The following is a 20552-nucleotide window of genomic DNA, read 5'->3' as shown; positions in this document are numbered from 1 at the left end:
ATTTTGCTTTCACCCAACTGCTTTCAGATACTGGTATGTGGATTCCACATCAGCTACTAGAAGATGGGCCTGGAAAACCCCCCACATAATAACTGTATGGACCTGGTTGCACTCCTAAACGTGTTGCTTAGAAATTCATCCCACTGAGATTTACCTTAAACATTCTGCAAGATTATCTACTGGGTTTTTGCCAATGACTTTAGCCAGAGATGACTGTAGTCTGAAGACCTCTGCAAGGAGACCCTTCTATTGTCTGCATTAGACTTGGAGGCAGTTTCCTGGCTTCTGTTCTAGCCCACTGTATCCCAATCAGTTTTCAGAAATAGGAATATTCTAGACTCCTAGCTTGGGTCACTAGAGCTACTCTCATCCCCTAGCTGTAGATGAGTCCCATGTGTCCTATCCAACTAAGTCTCTCATGATGTAATCTCTCCTCTCCAGAATGTATCCCTTTTAAGGTCCTCTTCCAAACTTACACAGAGTTCTCCCCAAAGAGCTCATTGTCTATATAAAAGTAAAAAAGTGTAAAACAAAGGAAAAACCCAAATAAAATCCCAACTATCCAAGACAGCAGTAGACAGCAGTGGTAAAGGGACGGGGTCCAAGGAGAATGCACACAAACAGTCAACAGAACAGGTTTCATCAAATGCGCAAGACTAGAGCATGCAAAAAGAGCATGCAGCATGCAGCACAGTGCAAAAGCATGCACAGAGAACACGTTGAGACTCATTCATAGCTCTGGTATAGATTGCTCTAAGGGAGAGATCCGGATTGTGGGCTCTTGGTGCAAAAAATGGGTGCATCCTTAAGGTAGAAAAGAAAGAAATGAAATTGACAGACTATGGGCCATGTGCCATTCCTGAGCCAAGGCTGTGGGCTGGAGATCACACAAGATGCTCAGGGTGGGGCTTGACCAGCTAGTGCATTAGCTGAGATAGGACCAATGGAAATGGGGGTTAGACGGTCAGGGTCCTTGGGGTTCATTAAGTGGATGTCACTGAACAGAGGTGCACAGAATGACAGATGAGATCAAAAACTCTGAAGGAAGAGGAGAAAGAAAGAAAGAGGGAGACACACATATAGATGATGGTGATGATAATGATGATGACACATTAAGTAGGAAGATCCCTCAGGAATCTGATGTCCAGAAAACCTGTAAATCTTGGGAGAGCAGCCTGCATTAGACTGAACAGATCTTCCTCAGTGCTTCGTACTTGGGTACTCAGAATTTCCTCCTCTTTGGCAATTTGGTAAGAATGCTGCCTGTGCCCTCACATTACCTTGTGTTCCTGAGCTGTCCATGAACAAGGCACATGGCCTGTGCATCAAATCCATTTCTGTCACATAACTTAATTCAACCTGTCAGAAGATCTTGCAGAGTCAAGCCTTTCTTTTGGGCCATATGCAGGATCTGTTGTGGATCCCAAAGGTGAGGCACCTCATAAAACAAGATGAAGCAACCTTATTTTCCTTCTCATCCCTTAGACCTTCCATTTGCATTGCATTCAGAATTCACAGAGGACTGGGGGATGGACTCTCTGGACTTTTTGGCAGTTGACCAAAAGTTTAACAGTAGTTGTAGAAATTATATTTTTGCTTTGCAACCAGAACTCAATAGACACACCTCTTGGTGATTGCCTCACTCAGGGCTTGTCGACTTTTCCACTTGTGCCGTGCCTAGAAAGCATGGGTCCAAGAAGTTTTCCCTTGCCCTGTTCCTTTCCAAGGGAAAACATGCTCTTTAGTGATAGATTGGAACAAATGGCAATTTGGGGGGAACCTGAATTGTTATTTCCTCTGGTTATAATATAATCATAATAATTTATTATTTATACCCTGCCCATCTGGGCAGCTTCCAACAAAATATTAAAATACAATAGTCTATTAAACATTAAAAGCTTCCCTAAACAGGGCTGCCTTCAGATGTCTTCTAAAAGTTTGGTAGTTGTTTTTCTCTTTGACATCTGGTGGAAGGACATTCCACAGGGCGGGTGCCACTACCGAGAAGGCCCTCTGTCTGGTTCCCTGTAACTTGGCTTCTTGCAGTGAGGGAACCGCTAGAAGGCCCTCGGTGCTGGACCTCAGTGTCCGGGCAGAACGATGGGGGTGGAGACGCTCCTTCAGGTATACTGGACCGAGGCCGTTTAGGGCTCTAAAGGTCAGCACCAACACTTTGAATTGTGCTCGGAAACGTACTGGGAGCCAATGTAGGTCTTTCAAGACCGGTGTTATGTAGTCTCAGCGGCCACTCCCGGTCACCAGTCTAGCTGCCGCATTCTGGATTAGTTGTAGTTTCTGGGTCACCTTCAAAGGTAGCCCCACCTTCAAAGGTAGCGCATTGCAGTAGTCCAAGCAAGAGGCAACTTGAGCCCTAAAGAGCAGTTTTCCTTGGAGGAAAGCAGCAGGACAAGAGAAAGTGTGGACAAACCCTCAGTGGATACCCCAGGATTCTGGCAGCTACAAGACTGGGGGCTTATCCACAGCTACCATTTCTCCTGCTCTTTCCAGACACAGGTTTGCACTCAAAAGCTCCACGTCCAAGAGTTGTTGGATCTCCGCCCCCCTTGAAGCTTTCCCTGTGAAAACCTGCTCTTCAGAACCCAATTGGAGCAAGCATCAATTTGGGTTTCCCAGCAGATTACTGTTTGCTCTGATTGAGCTTTAAAGAGTGGGTTTTTGCAAGGAATGCGATGGGGCAAAAAAAGAGAGAGCACTTGAATGTGGTGTTTTAAAGCGCAGACTGTGCCTGGAAGAAGTAGAGGAAATATAACTGTGGGTAAACCCTGAGTGTTACTTTGCTTTTATGAATGGCATAGGAACTGCTACAGCATGGCTGACCTCTAGTAACAATGGATTCATGTGGCTGGGGCCAGCAGCATAGTTACCTCCCATAGGAGCAGTGACCTGTCCCAGGACCTGCAGAACTGTTATGGGTTTGTAAACTACCTTGCTGCCTCCACCCACAGAATTGTCTTCCTTCAAATGTTACCACACTGCAGCTATTATTATATCACAAACTGTGATATTAGGCCTGAGTGTAGCAGTTGCTTGTGGCTTCCCTCCTCCCCACTCCCATGCCACATGCCCTTCTTCCAGAGTCATTCTATACCCACTTTCCCCCTATTGTTTTGCTGCATTCAATTCCCTGAAGCATTTCTTGTAGTGACCCAAAATATCTCAATGCCAATCAAAACGAAAACATAATGTTATAGAAATATTCATACAGATTTGTATTGTTCATTAAAAAAATCACTTATAGCTTGTAGTTTCTGCTTACTGAATTTGAATTTCTGCATGTGTGTGTGTTTCAATGATACAGAATTCACAGTGCGCTTATTTGGGGACAGCACCCTAGCTTTTCCATGCACTGGAGCAAGCATGGATTGCAACAGTAAGGGAGATGAAAGAGCCAAATCATGTTAGCCATAGTGTATGTAGGCTAATGATTATGAAAATGCCAATTCTGTCGGAGAATTGGGTCCCTTGGATTGCTGTCTCATGCAGAATAAACCCTGGGATCTCTGTATGATTAGGGACAGCAACAGTGAATAAGGGATAATGGTGGGGGTAGATGGATACAGGCAGCAATTATTTACCAGGGCAGATAGGGCAGTCAGAAATCCCAATTCTCTTCCCCACAAATATGTAAGGGAACTGCAGAACAAATTTATCTCTCTCTGGTTTTCTGGACAGCTGATGTCATGGTTGAATGAACCAAGGGATGTATGGACAATGGTAGCGAATGGGAAGGACATGGAAGATTTACAGAGGAGTGGGCCATTACAGAGGAGAGAGATTATTATAGTGTATTGCACTGAAAACAATATTTTTACTCAAAGGGTTTTGTAAAGCTGGGATGTAAAGCACAGATATGGAAATGGCACAGCTAGGAATGAGGCCTATGAGTCTTGACATCAAGGCCTCTAGCCTAAAGTTCATTTACCTTGAGCTCCACACATCACATTCCTTCTCCCATCTCTTCATCCTCCTTTCACCAAGTCTATGCTAACCTGGGATTCCTGACACCCAATGCAAGCCCCTGCATACAGTCTCCTTTGAAACCAGATGCCTTACCAGGGTCTAAGGCACAGGTAGCTATGTGCATTCCCTTATGTAAAAAGTCAACAAGGTACAAACAAAGCTTTCCTACACCAAAGCTAGTCAATGTAGTACCCTCCAGATGTTTTTGGGCTACAACTCCCCAAGGCAGCATTGCTAATAGTCAGGGATGATGGGAACCATAGTCCAAAAACACCTGAAGGGTACTAGATTTTTTTACCCTGCCCTACCTAATTGCTTGGCCTTACATGATGAGCCTAATACTGCCAATAACCACTTTTAACAATTCCATCGGCATCAAGGCTAATTCGATTTTTGCCCCCATTCAGGAACGATTCATCAGTGTGCTGCTATTCTCCAGCCATAACATGATCGTTGCAGATGACAGGAGGCATGGACTGCAGTGTGGACTCACAATGGTTCCATATCTTCCTGTGACTCTCCACAACTTAGGACTAGATTTCAATATTTCATTGAGAAGTTAGCATAGTGGTGGCTTTTTCAAAACATGGTCACTTGTGCCTCCTGTCTGAAGAATAGCAAAATGCAAGAGGTATTCTGTGAATGCAGCCTGCACCCTAACTGCAATACCACCAAGTCTCTTCAAATTCCTCCTAAGGAATTTTATTCTTCTCTGACCAGCATGTACTTAGTTGAGTTGTTGTTTTTCTTATCCTGGTGTTGTCACAATTAACTGAGGTATGAAAGTAGTTAGATATCAAGGATGGCTTTCCCTCTAGGTGGGAAAAAGGGCTTAGCTTAGTAGTACAACAAATTGTTTGAAGGTCTTGGATTCAATCTCTGGCATCTCTGGTTGAAGGGTCTCAGGAAACAAAAGCTGGGAAAGGCATTAGATAGATAGGCTAGATAGACTTGATTTACTGCAACTTTGCATATTCTTACAGAATTGTAGAGTTGGAAGGGACCCATAGGGTAATCTAGTTAAACTCCCTGCAATGCTCCTTTTTTACATTTGTGTGCAGCAAACGGCAGTTACTATGACTGTCACAGCATATTTAATTTGTGTGGAGGGCCTCCCATCTGTACCAGCACCTTAGCAAGTATGGCAATACAGTATAGTTTGTTGGTACTCACAGGCTTTAGCTTTCAACTGTTCCAGGAGACAGGATATAGGTCAGTGGTGGAGTATATGCTTTGTACATAGAATGTCCCAAATTCATTCACATGCATATGCAGTTAAAAGGATGAGGAAGCAGATGATGGGGGGGGGGGGAAACTTCTGCCTAAGACCTCAAAAAGCCACTTCCAATCAAAGTAAGTGAGCAAACAATACTGGGCTTCAGGTAAGCAGATGAAATCCAGATTGTTCATAGATATATATTCAACACTGGGCTGACTATTAATGTGTATGTGCCTGACAGGGCAGGACAACATTTTCTTTGTAGCCTTTCAAATCTTCTAGTTGTTAACTGGTGGTTGGGTTTTTCCAAGCACATTTTTTTTACCTTTCACCTGCCCTCTTTCCATATCTTCCATATCCACTATCCAATGTATTGCTTCTTCAGTTAGATAGTATTCAAGCCAAATAACTCACGTTTCTCAAACAGCTACTGTTTTAGTAGCATATAGTCATACTCAAATTATAACAAATGATTGCAGATCTCTAAGAAACTGTAGCCGATTTTGCGTTTTCATTGTCATATTCGTATTCAGCACCTCAAAATCTATAAGAAATGGCTACTTTTATCTCAGAGGCATGACTTTTGTCAAAAATTGTTATGCAGTGTTATCAGCCTATGAACTCTTCTGCCTCTTTGGCTGCAGGAACTGAGTGAAAGGAGATGAGAGGCAATACTGAGAGTGCCTTTCATTACCCAAGAACTCAAGAGCTGTGACAAAAAGATGAGTAGAAAGAGAACACTTGGTTTCCCACCAATGATAGAGGAACTGAATTTGGAATTTCAACAGTAACAATATCAGGTTGCAGTCCTTCTTATAGTGGTCCTCTAGGTGCAAAGTTTCTTTAAATGTTTTGGCAGGGTTTTTTGTTTTTGTTTTAATAAAAAGAAGTGTGTATGTTCTAATTTCTTCAAATCTAAAGCAATAATCAATGGCAGTTAGTACAGCAAAAAATAATAATGGAAATTTGCATTGAAGAGAAAGTCCGTTTGCCCTTCTGGCATGGGCGGCTTTGCAGGCAGGCCCCAATAGGCTCTTGTGAACCAGCATATGGCAGGCCGGATTGTTCTCTGCTGCCAAATTGACCAATGGTGGCAGGGCCTTGTAGGTGTTCCCCTGGGCATGGGAACAACTGCCCAATGGAGGCACTTGACCCTGCGCTCAGTGCCAAGAGAAATAGGCAGCCTGTCAGGCCATTTGGCCTCTTCTTCCTTTTAATCAAACTGTAGGAAGATTGAGAACCTGATTTTCTATTCAAATATAGGCTGGCAAAGTAGTCTGGTGGTGCAAAGCAGTGACTGGATAATTTATTTTCCTGCGGAGCAACTACCATGGAGATTCTGTTGGGAAACTGCCAGGGAGATAGTGTCCATCATGAGCCCCCAAGCCGGAGTTCTGGACGTCCATCGGCCTCCCGTACTCACGCAGATCCAACAGTTAGGGGCACAAAGCCTTTGGAAATTCTTAGCCACATTCCTAGGCTGGGTGCACCCTCTTTATCAGCAGAAACGCAGCCGAAAGCTTGCATCACAGAAGAGCAGAAGAGCATAATTTACAGACTTTATTTAGCGTTTAACAGAACAAAAGAAAACACGTCCATTCTGTCAGCGTGTCTGAGCCGACTGCACAAAAACGAAAGGAATATCTGAACCAAAACATCCTGTGATCAGGACATGCGCAGACTCTGTTGCTTACAAAGCCTGCTCCCTTTAAGGTGGAACGGAAATATCCTAACATCCTCCCCCTTTCCGTGTAACCTGTTGTACCTGTGGTTCACCCAATTGCAACCTTTGTGTGTAAACCTTAAGTTGTTCTCTGTTAACAACCTTAGACAACAGATCAGCAGGAATTTCATTTCCTGCCATGTAGGACACCTGAATCAGTCCTTTCTGGATACACTCTCTTGCACGATGTAACTTAATCTGCAAGTACTTGGTTCTCTGCTTGCAACTCTCGGAGTTCAGCAAAGCTAAACACGATCTATTGTCTTGATACACTTGTATAGGACATTTCACAGACACCCTGATGTCCTTAAACAGTTGCATCAACCATTCACAATCCATGAGTGAAAATGACAGAGCATTGAGTTCTGCTTCACAGGAACTTAGGCTCACTGTTGTCTGCTTCTTGCACAACCAGTCAAACAGGCAGTGGTTGTACATGTAGCATACTCCAGAAGTGCTTGTACCATCCGTGGTGTCACTTCCAAAACTAGCATCTGCAAAGATTTCAAGACCTCCAGTCTTCTGACTGGTGAACCTCAGCCTGTAGTGCATAGTCCCTTTCAAATAGCGGGCTATGCGCTTCAGAGCTTTCCAATCCTGAACCGTAGGATTGTTGGCATGTCTGCTAAGCAGATTACAGCTTACAGCTATGTCAGGTCTTGAACATCTGGCAATGAAATTCAGTTTGCCTAGAATGCATCTGTACAGCGTTGTGTCAGAAAACGCTTCAGCAGTACTGTCTACCTGGTAACCTGTCACCATCGGTGTGTCTGCTGGGTTTGCATCAACCAAATTCAACCTGGTTAATACATCAGCAATTTTCTGTGTTTGGTGTACCAGAAAATTACCTGCTTGGTCCCTCTCCACCTGCAGAGAAAGATAGTTGGATACCTCACCAAGATCTTTCATGTCAAAGTGCTCCTTCAGTTGAGCTAGGGTGCTTTGGTAAAAAGCCTGATTCTTCCAAAACATCAGAAGATCATCAACAAAACATAAACAATACAGTTTGTTTTGCCCCTCCTCCTTGACAAACACACATGGATCAGCTTTGCCCTGGTGAAAACCTAGAGAAAGCAATGTCTCAGTGAGTTTTGTGTTCCAACACCTGGCACTCTGCTTAAGACCATATAAGGATTTCCGCAGTTTACAGACCATACCCTTCTGTATCTCCATCCCATCAGGTGGAAGCATGAACAGCTGTTCATTCAAAATCCCGTACAAAAAAGCTGTATTTATGTCGTGGTGGGAAACATGCAGTTTCTCCTCCGCAGCGACCTTGAGCATCAGCCGAATGCTCTCATATTTGACTGTGGGTGAGTAGGTCTCATGGTAATCCTGTCCTGGTACCTGTGAAAAACCTCTGGCAACCAATCTGGCTTTGTGTCTGACTACCTTGCCATTCTGGTCTGTCTTGGCCTTGAAGACCCATTTGCTGCCAACCAGTCTCACTCCTGGGACTACCGGTACCAATTCCCAAGTTTGGTTCCTGTTCAAGGAATCAACTTCAGCCTTCATGGCATTAAGCCAAGGCTCAGCATCTTTAGAGGTTAACTCCTGAACCTCTTTGAAGCTTGAAGGTTCCCATACCTTCTCTGAGCTACTAAGAACAGCAGTTGCTGTCTTAGCAAACTCATCAGCATACCTCTTTGGAGGTCTGCCCTTGGTCGCCCTTTCAGATCTGCGTACTAGACGCAAGTCTTCTGGACTCATCTCCTCTTTCTTAGGAGAAAAGTGACCAATGGTGAACAGTGGTTCTTCCAGTTCATTGTCAGACGCATCAGATGGTCTGACTGAGGCCTTTGCGCTCTGGTAGTCTGCTGTGTCATCACTCTCACTGACATCAGCAGCAGCGCCGCCCACTGAACTGGAATCCGAACTCTGATCATCATCATCATCATCATCATCATCATCATCATCCTCATCATCATCCTCATCAGCAGCTTCCTCAGCTTTAGCTGTTTGCTTGACATCACCTTCTTCCTCCTCTGGGTAACTCTGGAAAATTCCCACATTTTCCCCCCACTTAGGATTGTACTCAACACTCCTTGTGAACTTTATGGACTTAGAGTCAGTCATCCACACCCTGTATGCACCTTTTTCGTACCCCATAAACAAACCATGTGCCCCACGCTTCCCAAGCTTGTTGGTTTGTTGTGTGCGTACCCACATGTCCGAACCAAAGATTCTCATGTGTTTGGTGTTGGGTTTCTTGCCAAACATCTTCTCATAGGGGGTACAACCAATGGGTGATGACAATCTGCGATTATAACTGTAAACCAAATTCCCCAAAGCTTCCCCCCAAAACTTATCAGGGAGATTGGCATCATGCAACAAGGTCTTGATTCCTTGCAGCAATGTTTGATTTGCTCTCTCCGCAAGCCCATTCATCCATGGCGATCTGGGCGTTGACATGTCATGCTGGATTCCCTTCTCAGTCAGGAAAGCTTCAAACTGCTGAGAAGTAAACTCCCCGCCCCGATCAGTAAAAAAACAAGAAATACGTTTACCGTGCACATTCTCCAACCAAGCACAGAATTCCTTAAACTTTGGAAACGCTTGCGATTTCTGTTCGAGCAAATACACATGAATGTACCTAGAAAAAGAATCAATCAGAATCATGAAGTACCTTGCTCCTCCTATAGAGGGCGCTAGTGGACCAACCAGGTCCGCATGCACTAGCTGGTAGGGCTTGGAAGCCTGCCTGCTAGACTCCTTGCCTTTTGGAGCAACCTTCACCTTGTTCTCTGCACAAGATACACATTTCATGTGAAATTTACAAGGTTTGATGTTCAAACCTTCAACCACCTCTGGCATCTTGGCCAGTGCCTTCCAAGAGAGGTGACAAAATCTTCGATGTGCATCGTGAATGCAACCTGCATGAAGAACATTGTTAGTTTGTGCAACACAACAAGAATCAGCATTAGATTCAACAGCAGTGTCCTCATAAGTTATATGGAACAAACCATCCATAAACTTTGCATGCAAATAGTCCTCTTTGCCTTTACTGATGACACAGACGCTCCTCTTGAAGGAAATCTGAAAACCACGCCCAGTAAGCTGTGGGACGCTCAACAAGTTGCTCGCCGCTCCTGGAACATAAAGTACACCGCTGATGGTTGTGTGCAGACTTGCAAGTTTCACAGTCCCTTCTCCTGCAATCTGCAACGTCCTTCCATCAGCCAGGTGGATCTCACCTTCCTGAGGCTTGAAGGAGATAAAGAGATGCCTGTCCTTGGAGATGTGGCGCGTGCAGCCTGAATCCACAACAAAGTCGCCTTTGGCTGTTGGAGCAGTCTTTACAGCAAGCAAACCCTTGTTTTGCAGTGGCGTGGGCTTTTGCAGCTTGCCCCCCCGCTGCTCCTGGCCAGCAGACGTGCCTTTAGCCTTTGGTGAAGCTGTGCCAGCAAGCAAAACCTTGCTTTCCACTGGCGTGGGCTTTTGCAGCTTGCCCCCCTGCTTCTGGCCATCTGCAGACGTGCCTTTAGCCTTTGGTGAAGCTGTGCCAGTAAACAACGCTTTGTTTTTCCCTGGCGCCGCGGGCTCTTCACCCTCCCTCTGCTCCTGGCCATCTGTAGGCATCTGTTTACCTTTGCCTTTCCGGCCTCTGCAAAGGCGATGGCCTTGGTTCTCACGAGAAACAGAGCTCTCAGCTGCCGACTCCTTGGCTCCCCCTGGAGGCTGGAATGCTGCCTGGGATGACGTGACGGTCAGCTCCCCCTGCAGCTTGCAACCGGTGCCCTCAGCATCCCTGCACTCAAACGCATTCTGGGAAACAGCTAGGACCTCCGATGCAGTCAAACTCTGGGCTGGGATTTTTGCTTTGTGAGCTTCTTTTAAAGCAGACCACATTGCACGTGCAGTGGTGTTGCCAGCCAGCGTCTTAATTTCCTCAAGAGATACGGATAGGACTATTATGTCAATCGCTTTCGAATTCTGGCCTTTCCATCTCTCTGTCAGAGGAACTGGGGGGGCTTCAAAAACGACATGCCACACCCCAAACTGACGCAGTAAACTCTCACACCATTTTGCCCAGGGTTCATAATTCTGCCCATGCAACTTAAGGGACTGGGCATCTCCATCAGCTTGAAAAAGCTCCATTCCAGCTTTTACTTTAGCCGCGAGTCTATTTTAAGTTGAAAGACTCCTTATCTTGGCAGCCATTAATCACGAACTCTTTGGCTCGGCTCCCAGGCCAATTAAGCCTTGCCGGAGTTCAAAGGCTCTTTGCCGAGGTATAACAGAAAAAGCGTCCGTCCCTTTCGCTTTTCCCCCCTTCATACCTCTTACGCAGTCTGTTGCAGCTTTACTCTCCTGTAGGTGCCGTGAATCTGGGCCCGAAACCTTGTTGTTGGGAAACTGCCAGGGAGATAGTGTCCATCATGAGCCCCCAAGCCGGAGTTCTGGACGTCCATCGGCCTCCCGTACTCACGCAGATCCAACAGTTAGGGGCACAAAGCCTTTGGAAATTCTTAGCCACATTCCTAGGCTGGGTGCACCCTCTTTATCAGCAGAAACGCAGCCGAAAGCTTGCATCACAGAAGAGCAGAAGAGCATAATTTACAGACTTTATTTAGCGTTTAACAGAACAAAAGAAAACACGTCCATTCTGTCAGCGTGTCTGAGCCGACTGCACAAAAACGAAAGGAATATCTGAACCAAAACATCCTGTGATCAGGACATGCGCAGACTCTGTTGCTTACAAAGCCTGCTCCCTTTAAGGTGGAACGGAAATATCCTAACAGATTCTTCACTTGTTTAAGCCAGCTAATTGACAAGTGACTGGCAAATACATTTTCCAAGAGCTTTCATGTGAAGATTTAATTGTCTGACCCACATCGCAGATGTGCTGAGATCAACATAAGACAAAATCAAACTAGAAAGTATTTTTGCAACCTCCATGTGCGGGGTCAAAATATTAGCATCAGTTTTTGAACCAATCATTAAGAACTGGGGTAGTTGTTAAGAACCAGTATTAATGTGACAAAGCAATGCCTGCAGCAATTCAGATTCACTTTTAGCCCAAATCGCAGAAACAGTCATGGTTCAACGAAAGTCAACATACAATTCCTTATGGAGTTGCTGGCAGACTTGCATCCTTTTGGAGGCATTGGTTTATAAATCAGGGTCTTCTCATGGAGCCTATTCACACGCCCATAATTAACAAAGCAAGACAATTTATACTACAAGTGGGTGTGAATCTTGAATTACATGGAAATCACATGCTAATGGCTTCTGCCACTTGAAAAGTGACAGAAAAAATCAGTGTGAAAGGTACATACTTGCATTATCTTTGTTCCTGTTACAATGGATGAACTTAATTAGCTTAAAATCTATGATCTGCATATTTATCATGTTCAGCAATTTTTTGCTTTTTAATAATGTCGAAGATGTTCAGGATTCTATGTGTCATTGGCACAGCAGTCACTCCAACTTATGGAAGAAGATATTTGTATTTACAGACAACATATCCTCCCTGCATCTGTGCAGGATGAGAGCATTCTCCATGTTGGCATCCATCAGTCTCGCAAGTCAATGCAGCGCATATCCAGGGGCGAAGTCAAACTCTGCATTAGCAGCATTGAAGTGACGTTCCTGGGGCGCAAGCCTGGGCAGTGTGTATGGATGAATGACAAATGGTTTGTGTGAAGAGTGTTTCTACAACTTCCTGTAGGCAGACAGTGTGGTCACATCTCTACTGCACTGAAACTTTACAGTTATTTTATCTGCTATATTATAATGTGATGAATGAACTGCAGGAATGAACTGCTTGGCTCACTTTTAAGAAAGCTGAACTTTAAAGACAAACCTAAAGTCACTGGACAGATGAGAGCCTGACATCATATCCAGATTTTGCCTGTCCTGCAAAGATCAGGCAGATTTTTGTGCATGAAACATAGCTGAATATATAGCTGAAGTGAACACTTCATTGCAAGATGAACTCAATAATTTTTAGTCCTTGATTCTGTATTTGATCGTATTGTTTTTAAATGTAATTATAATTTTTTGTGACTTTGCAATTGTCATAACTTTTGACACAGCTTATAAAATCTAATAAAATTTTGGTTAACATTTCTTGATCTAGATGGTTCTACTTACTAGGAGGCTGAGAAGAATGAGAAGATCACATTGATTTTGTTGTCTTCCTTGATTCATCAGGATGGAACGATCCTTGTTGAAATGTCCAGCTCACAAAGTTTTTATTTGGTTCAATATGCAGACCTGGCTTTAGAATTTTGTATCTCTGACAGAACAGTTTGATTTCAATGATCATCTTTATGCAAACGACATTCAAGTTTATCTTTCTGTTTCTGCCTTTTTGCTTTTTCTGGTTGGAACACCCAGAGACAACTTAAAAAACACTATACAGAATTTATTGTCTTGTCCTGTAAACCTTCTGTTTCTTCATCTGACACATAATATACTTGTCATTCTTCCTAATTTCATTGTCTCGAGTTTTATTTTTTACTGTCCTCTTTCATTCTCAAATATCCTGTTTCTAATTCAGGCAGGTGTTATATTTTAACCTCACCAAAATTTACACCTGTCGCTCAGTTGATGCTTTAACTTCTCAGCAACACTCTTCACAGTCTTATCCATCCTTATTTAACTTCTTTATATGTCATAATGCTCTGGATAATTATCTTATTTTGTTTTAAGTCACAGATAGCCTCGGCTATGTCTTGTCTTTGATTCTTCTCATTTGCTTCCTCCAATGAATGGAATTCTCTTTCTCCCCTTGCCCATTACACCTCTCTCTGCTTCTCAAAAAAATCACATCCTCCTCAAGACTACTGTAGTAGTCACAGTAGTATCAAAACATCAGAGTGATTATTGTTACTTCTTCAAGTTTAGTCTGCATGCAATATTCTCCATCAGACTTACTGCTTTAATAGTAATTTTTCATTTATACATATTGTTTCTATTAAGCATGTTCAACTCATAAGATACAGTCAAACTGGCTGAGAAATCCATGTTTTCTCACTGAGTAAGATTATGACCATTCCAAAAGAAGAATAACACCCTTCCCCTGCTCCTAAACCCAAATTAAAACATATCACAAAAAGGACCTACCAAGAGGTTGAAAGAGCTGTCCTGTTTACTTCAGTAGCAAGATGCAGTTGGAGACTGATCACACTTCTCTTATGGCTTCCACTTTGGTAACCTAAAAGCGCAGGAACCATGTGGGAGGGGTAGAATTACATGTGAAGAACCACACAAGCATCAGAGATCGGAAATGTGTGGTGGCACTTGCATAGCTGTGCAATTCACCCCTCCCACAAGGTTCTTCCATTGGCAGAGCAATGTGAGCAAACTGACCTCGTCTCTCCCAGCACTCTGATCATTTCACATATGTTTCAGTACAACGACTGGCCTGATATTATAGTCTGAAGGAAGTATTAGTTGCTGGCTGCCATTAGGATACAGTAGTATAATCTTTCATCTGAAAAGCCTATTTCAGTTACTGCCTCCTACTCACCATGGCCCTTTCAAACATTCATCTTTACTTACTGCTCTTGCTTGGGTGGATTTGAGTACCCTCTCCCCAAATCTTCCTACATTTCTCATCCTGTAGTGGCATGTTCACTACACAGTTTCTGTGGCATCAGACTGCACTGAAACCTTTACTACAGAGTCTATCCCCACTGATAAAACTGGCAGAGTTTTATATCTTCCCCCTTCTCCCCACATTAAACTTGCAGAATCCAAGGACCCTTTCAAGTGAGAGTGAGCTTTTCAATATCTGTGCCATGAACCAGCAATAGAAACCCAATGGTTCAGAAGGGTGAAAGAGAGATCACACACATAACACAGAAAATGTGAGAGGGGAAGCTCTGGGTATGAGTGGTAGACTTAGGGAAGAAAAGGAGAAAGAAGATGTAGCTTGATGATCAGCTGCTGAGATGCATAAAAGGTTTAGGGTTAGAATATGAAGTTATGGAGGAGCAGAAGGGAAAAGCTTCTGATAGGTTAGAACTGCATTGACAGAGAAGGAGGCATGGAGCAGCAGAGAGAAGGGGGCAGAGAAAAAGGTTAGTTGCTGTTAATTCGTCTCTGGTTAAGAGTAGTGAACTACTTCCCCTTAGGTTGTGTTCTTTTGTAGGAAGTTACACCGTTATGGAGGCAGAAGCACTGAAAAGGCATGGGTGTCTGTTTTAAGTTATGCAAAGAGATCAAAAGAGCCATTAGAACAACTACAAGAACTTCCCCACCTCCCTTATTCTTTTATGGGCGGCCGGAAGGGCATGAGAGAGCAATCCCAACTGCAGAATGAACTGCAACCCATAGGCAAGTTGGTGGATGGAGCCCAAGACTTGAGTCTAACTTTTACCCAGAAGGAGCTCTACCTGGGCATGTGTTCTGTTGCTAGCCTGTACATGTGTAAGAGGTAATGAGTATAGTCCTGCACTTCTAGGCTCTTGAAGGTGGCAGCTGAAGGTGAATACTATCTGTCTTGCACAAAAGTCTGAACTAATAAACTGGAGCTTAAACCATAGTAAAACTCTGTGAAGACCATCATAATACAAGCCCAATTCTACCAGTTTCAGTTCATTTCCAGATAGATGGTTTTTCAAGTGCCAAGCACACTAACACCTGCAAGTCCTGTGCCATGTGTTCTAATCCGGACATTGATTCCCACAAGCTCAAATGGCAGGTTGGTGACTGAGCAGGCTTAACATGGGTAGCATACCCTAGTGTACTGAAAAAGGACCATCATTCAAAATCCTATTTTTCATTATTCAGTATTGTTTCCTAAATTTATGCTTCAGTACTAAATTGCATTATCAGCTGCTGCCATATGAATGCAGCACCAAGTGGCCATGCCTATGCCATGGTTACAGAAAGTGGTGTAGATCAAAAGTGATCTCCAGGATACATACAACAGAAAAACTTCAGTTATGAAAAAAATGCATAGCAAGTGAGCACTCTAATTGCTTACTTGTTAAATACTGAATCAAATGCTCAGAACGAGCTTTATAAATCATTATCAGCACCAAACTAGATGTGATGTCATTTATTTTATTTATTAATTATTAATTAAATTTATACCCTGCCCTTCCTTTCAAAGAAGCCCAAGGCAGTGAACCACAAGGGATAAAATAATAAAACCATCTTTAAAACAATTCAAGTACAGGTGCAGACTGGTAAAGATCTCATCTTAAAAGGCCTGATGAAAGAGGAAGATCTTCGTTAGGTGCACCTATCTACTATTTAAGGAAAGGGAATTCCAAATGGTAGGGCCCAATTCTGACATTGTACAGGATGGACCTTCTGAGGAGGCCCTCACCTGCAAAGCACAATGATCAACTAGGTATCTAAGGTGCAAGACAATCTTTTGGGTATCCTGGTCCCATGCTGTATAGGTCTTTATACAGCAAAACCAGCAGCACAAACAGCCTGGTAGCTAAGCACCAGATTTTGCAACAGCTGCAGCTTCTGGACCAACCCCAAAGGCAAGTACACTGAAGTAAGTAATCCAGCCTGGAGGTCAGGATATTCTGATCCAGAAATGGCTGTAGCTGTCTTACCAGTTGAAGCTTATCCAGCTCCTAGACCAGGTACCAATCTATAGCTTGCACAGTCTCTCCTGATGTTACAGAGCAGAGCTGGGTAGCATCAGCATACTGATGCCACCTTACCCCAAATCTCCTAATGGCCACTTGTGTACCAAGGTGCAGAACAGGCTCCACAAAGCCTGGGAGGACACTCAGGGGCAACTAGGAACCCATATCCTTGGGAGGGGTGGCAAAGAGGACCATGGGGTAAATTGCATTGTCCTCGCCTTCCTTGGTGACCTATCACTTTCCCATGGCTTTATCTCCCTCACTGAAACTGAAGGTGACTTTGTCTTATCATTGCATAGGCTCTCATCATGTGTAGGAAACCACACATGCATTCTGGTCCCTTAACACTATCCAATGTCTCCAGGATGCAGTGGGGTGGGGTTAGATGGGGGCACTTTCTTACTATATTGTTTACATTTAATTTCCTGCTGTTTTGAAATATTGTTAAATTTATCTGGAATTTATCCAGATAATCTAAACCCAGATACAAGGAAATTAACTCATCCCTGCAAATTACCTCATGCAGTCTGAATAACATGCTTCTGCCCTTGTTCTACCTGTGCTACCCCCACATTTCACATTACTTACAGGAGGTTGATCAGGAATTCCTGGGAGAGCTCTGTTCATGCTGTGAAAGACACCAGGGGATTTTGGGTCCCGGATATTGCTGAACATGTGAGGTGCTTTCAAGAAAGTTGGGAACCACAGAAACTTCATCACATTGGGGGGATTTTGTCTGGAATGGATGAGTGTGGGCAAACTTCTAGTTATATGCTACATTGTTCACCTGCATATATGGGCAGTTCAAGTGCTTCATATGCTTTCAACTAATGGGTATAACATTAATTTTCTCTGCAGTGTTCCCTATATTGACACCAAAAAGCTCATCAACAGTCATATGTACTATGCTGCAACCTACCCCTGCAATGTGGTTAACTGGATTTTAACAGAGATTCAGGAGCTCTACTACAGTGTTATGGGTCAAAGGGAAAGATTGCCCAGGTAGAGGAAAACTGATGAATAGATGCACAAGGCCTTGCATTTTACTTATTTAGAAAATATTTCAATCCAATGGCATCAGTTCTTTCTGGAGAGTGCAGGTAATGGTGACTAATATCATTGTGACTCCCTGCACTAGAAGCGGACACACTGGCCTGATCAAAAGTACTCATAGCGCCATTAAATGTGTTTTGGATCTTTGGTCTCTCTTCCCCTTCCGGCTTTGTTCTTCCCAGTTCATTTGGGGTATCTGTATTGGCTGGATAGTTTCAGAGCAATTACAACTGTTTAAATTGTTTGGGGGCGGGGGCAAAGGGAATGGGAGGTGAAACATTTTAAAAGCAATGTCTCTTCTGCTAGATGCAGGAGGACAGGGTGGTGGCACTTTGATGGAGGATTTTGAGTAGGATCATGCACCTTGGAGTTGTTTCTTACCCACCCAACATTTACTGGCCATAATGGAGTCTCTGAAACATGAAACGCTAACGGTACTGAACGGACACACTGTTACTGCTCAAGAAATTGTATTGAGAAGGGGGAAGAAATGTACAAAAATTATAGCTTTTGTATTTTTGTTGTTGGAAAAAAAATAATTAAAAATGAAGCTAACTTGAAATATGCCTTGTTTATTTCTTAAAAATTATTCTACCTTATAAGCAACACGGGCAGGGCATTTCTTCCCTAGCCCCAGGGGTGGAGACATGTGTCTCAGCATCTCATACATGTCCATGAAAGTCATCCGGCCCCTGGGAGCAAAAAATTAAAAATAAAAACAACCAAAAAAAATTAATAATAATTAAAAAGGAAAAAATACACAGAAAAATAGAAAAGAGAGAGAGATGCAAAGAAGAGAAAAATATTGGAAATCAATTGGAAAAGAAAAAAATGGAAGATAAAAATGTAAAGATTACTGTGCTGCTTATCAGCCAAGAGTTCAAATATGCTTGATCTTCACGGACGACTGGGAGTAGAAAGATGGCTCCTCAAACTGGCTGTGATCCAGCAAAATGCTTAAGTGCAAGCTCCGTACTTACAGAGCTAGCGTTCCCATTGCAAATGGGACAGGTTTAACTTAAGCATGTGCCTCCATCTAGTTTACTCAGCCTCAGGTTATAAATGCAGACCACAATCCTCCATGGGCTTATAGGGCCAAGGAGTACAGAGTCAGGTCCTCTTAGTAATGATGATCCACAGAAAGAAGGAGAGAAAGAGAAAGACAGATTGAGATGAGAAAGCCCCTCTTTGCCAATGTGGGAGGAGGGCAGAGTGCAGGAAGAGAAGGTGGAGGGAAAGGGGGGTGGAAAGAAGTGGGGAGGGGAGGGGGGGAAATGGCAGAGGTGTCAATGGAGTCTCTGTCCTCCCCAAATGAAGTATTAATGTGCAGAGAGTGGTGGAGGTGAGTAGAGAGAGAGAGACTCATAGAACCCTCCAGGCCTAGCTCCAGCTAACAGCAAGCAGAGATGGTTCAAGGTAACCGGTATGCTCCATGCGTTACTGGTCTGGGTGGCAGCATCATTTCACGCATTCTGTTGGCTAATTACATTAAATTACTCTTGAAAGTGCAATATATATAGATAGGTATGTGTACAGATATATATAGATATATATATATGAAATATATATATTAAAGAAATCATAAGCAACATTCATTCCGTTGATGCTAGCAGGTTTTAGTGTAAGTCAAACCTTGCAAGCAACCCTATGAGGGCATTTCTTGCCTAAGCCCAGGGGGGGAGATATTACACGTAATAAACTGTACATATCCTTATAATGAATTCGGCCACTGCAAGAAGAATACACGGGGGTTAGTGCAGACGCTACAGGGCAAGAGAAACACATACACTGTCATGAACACACAGAACATAGCAGGACTGCTGGCTAGAGACCTTCAGTCCAGCCATACCATCCCCCCCCCAGGGCTTATGGAGAAACTGTACATTCCCATTGGTGGCAGCAGGGGGAAAGGGGCTTCTCAGAGCTGTGCAGCCCAGGTTTTGCTGCAGCTCTATTGGGTTCTCCATCAGTACTGGGAAAGAAGATGAGCCAGTACCATTTCCATTAATATATAGGGTGACAGGAAGATAGGGGAATGACACACAACTACGCAGCATGGTGAGATTTATCAAAGATCATGTGTCAAGTGTGAGCTGAGGTCCCAACTTGGGTATTTCTTCCATTAGGCATTGCTGCCTTTCTGTAACTCACAATGGACGCTTTAAAACCAGTCATTGTGCCATGGACTCTAGGAGCCCTGGGCTTCCCATTCCAACATTTTTCTTCCTTATTATTAAATGCATAGAAACCAGTGCTCAGGCGGGGGCAGACCTGGTTTTCCTGCCCCTGCATGGCACAGGCTCCCTGATGAACACTCCCTCAGCTGGGCTTGGCAGGTTTTGCCAGTTAGGGCTGGCAGCGTAAACAAACACATTAAACCTGGACACAACGGGCATTCATTCTCAACAGGGCACAGGGGTGACAAACGATACCAAGAGAACGCTGGGTGGACCTTCTGTTAGGTGCCAATTATCACAACTCTGCTCACTGTGCCTGCTTGCAGCAGCAGAGTGCTTGGCCTCCTCCCCAGCAAACCATAAAAAAATTACAAGAATAGTTACACACCAGAATGATAGGCACACACATACACATGCTCTCTCTCTCTGTCTCACATACACACACACACAAACAAACAAACAAACAAACAAACGCCTCTCTACAGGCCAACATTTGAGAAGTGTGTCATTTATAACTAACAGAGCTATTGAGCACATTTCTTTGATGGCTGAACAATACATAACACTGGTAGGTTCTGTGACGGCTTCCAAGTCAGTACCACAATAACCCTTTTTTAGCTCACATACTACTAACATGACACAAAACAGGAAGCATAGCTGCCACCATCAGGGGCTTCACTGAGATAAGTGTCTGGCTCAATAAATAAAATTTTTTTAAAATTGTCCAATAGCACCTTACAGACCAACTAAGTTGGTTCTGAGTATAAGTTTTCATGTGCATGCACACTTCTTCAGATACACATGTCTGGCTCAAGTGACACTAGTGATGTTACTCA

At 43.6% G+C, this 20552-nt stretch overlaps 1 protein-coding gene across 5 annotated transcripts in view; it reads right to left on the bottom strand.

The window, feature by feature from the left end:
• Positions 1-20552, bottom strand: part of CACNA1A (calcium voltage-gated channel subunit alpha1 A) — a 265156-nt gene that overhangs the window by 35031 nt on the left and 209573 nt on the right. For all 5 annotated transcript variants that reach the window (XM_083489607.1, XM_083489608.1, XM_083489605.1 and 2 more), the window contains one exon: positions 18135-18231. In XM_083489607.1, the coding sequence (XP_083345733.1) occupies positions 18135-18231 (97 nt within the window). The remainder of the gene's footprint in view (positions 1-18134; positions 18232-20552) is intronic.

The sequence above is a fragment of the Podarcis liolepis genome (assembly GCF_965112155.1).
Source record: "Podarcis liolepis genome assembly, chromosome: 2".
Taxonomy (NCBI): Eukaryota; Metazoa; Chordata; class Lepidosauria; order Squamata; family Lacertidae; genus Podarcis; species Podarcis liolepis.
This window is presented reverse-complemented; position numbering and strand designations above follow the sequence as displayed.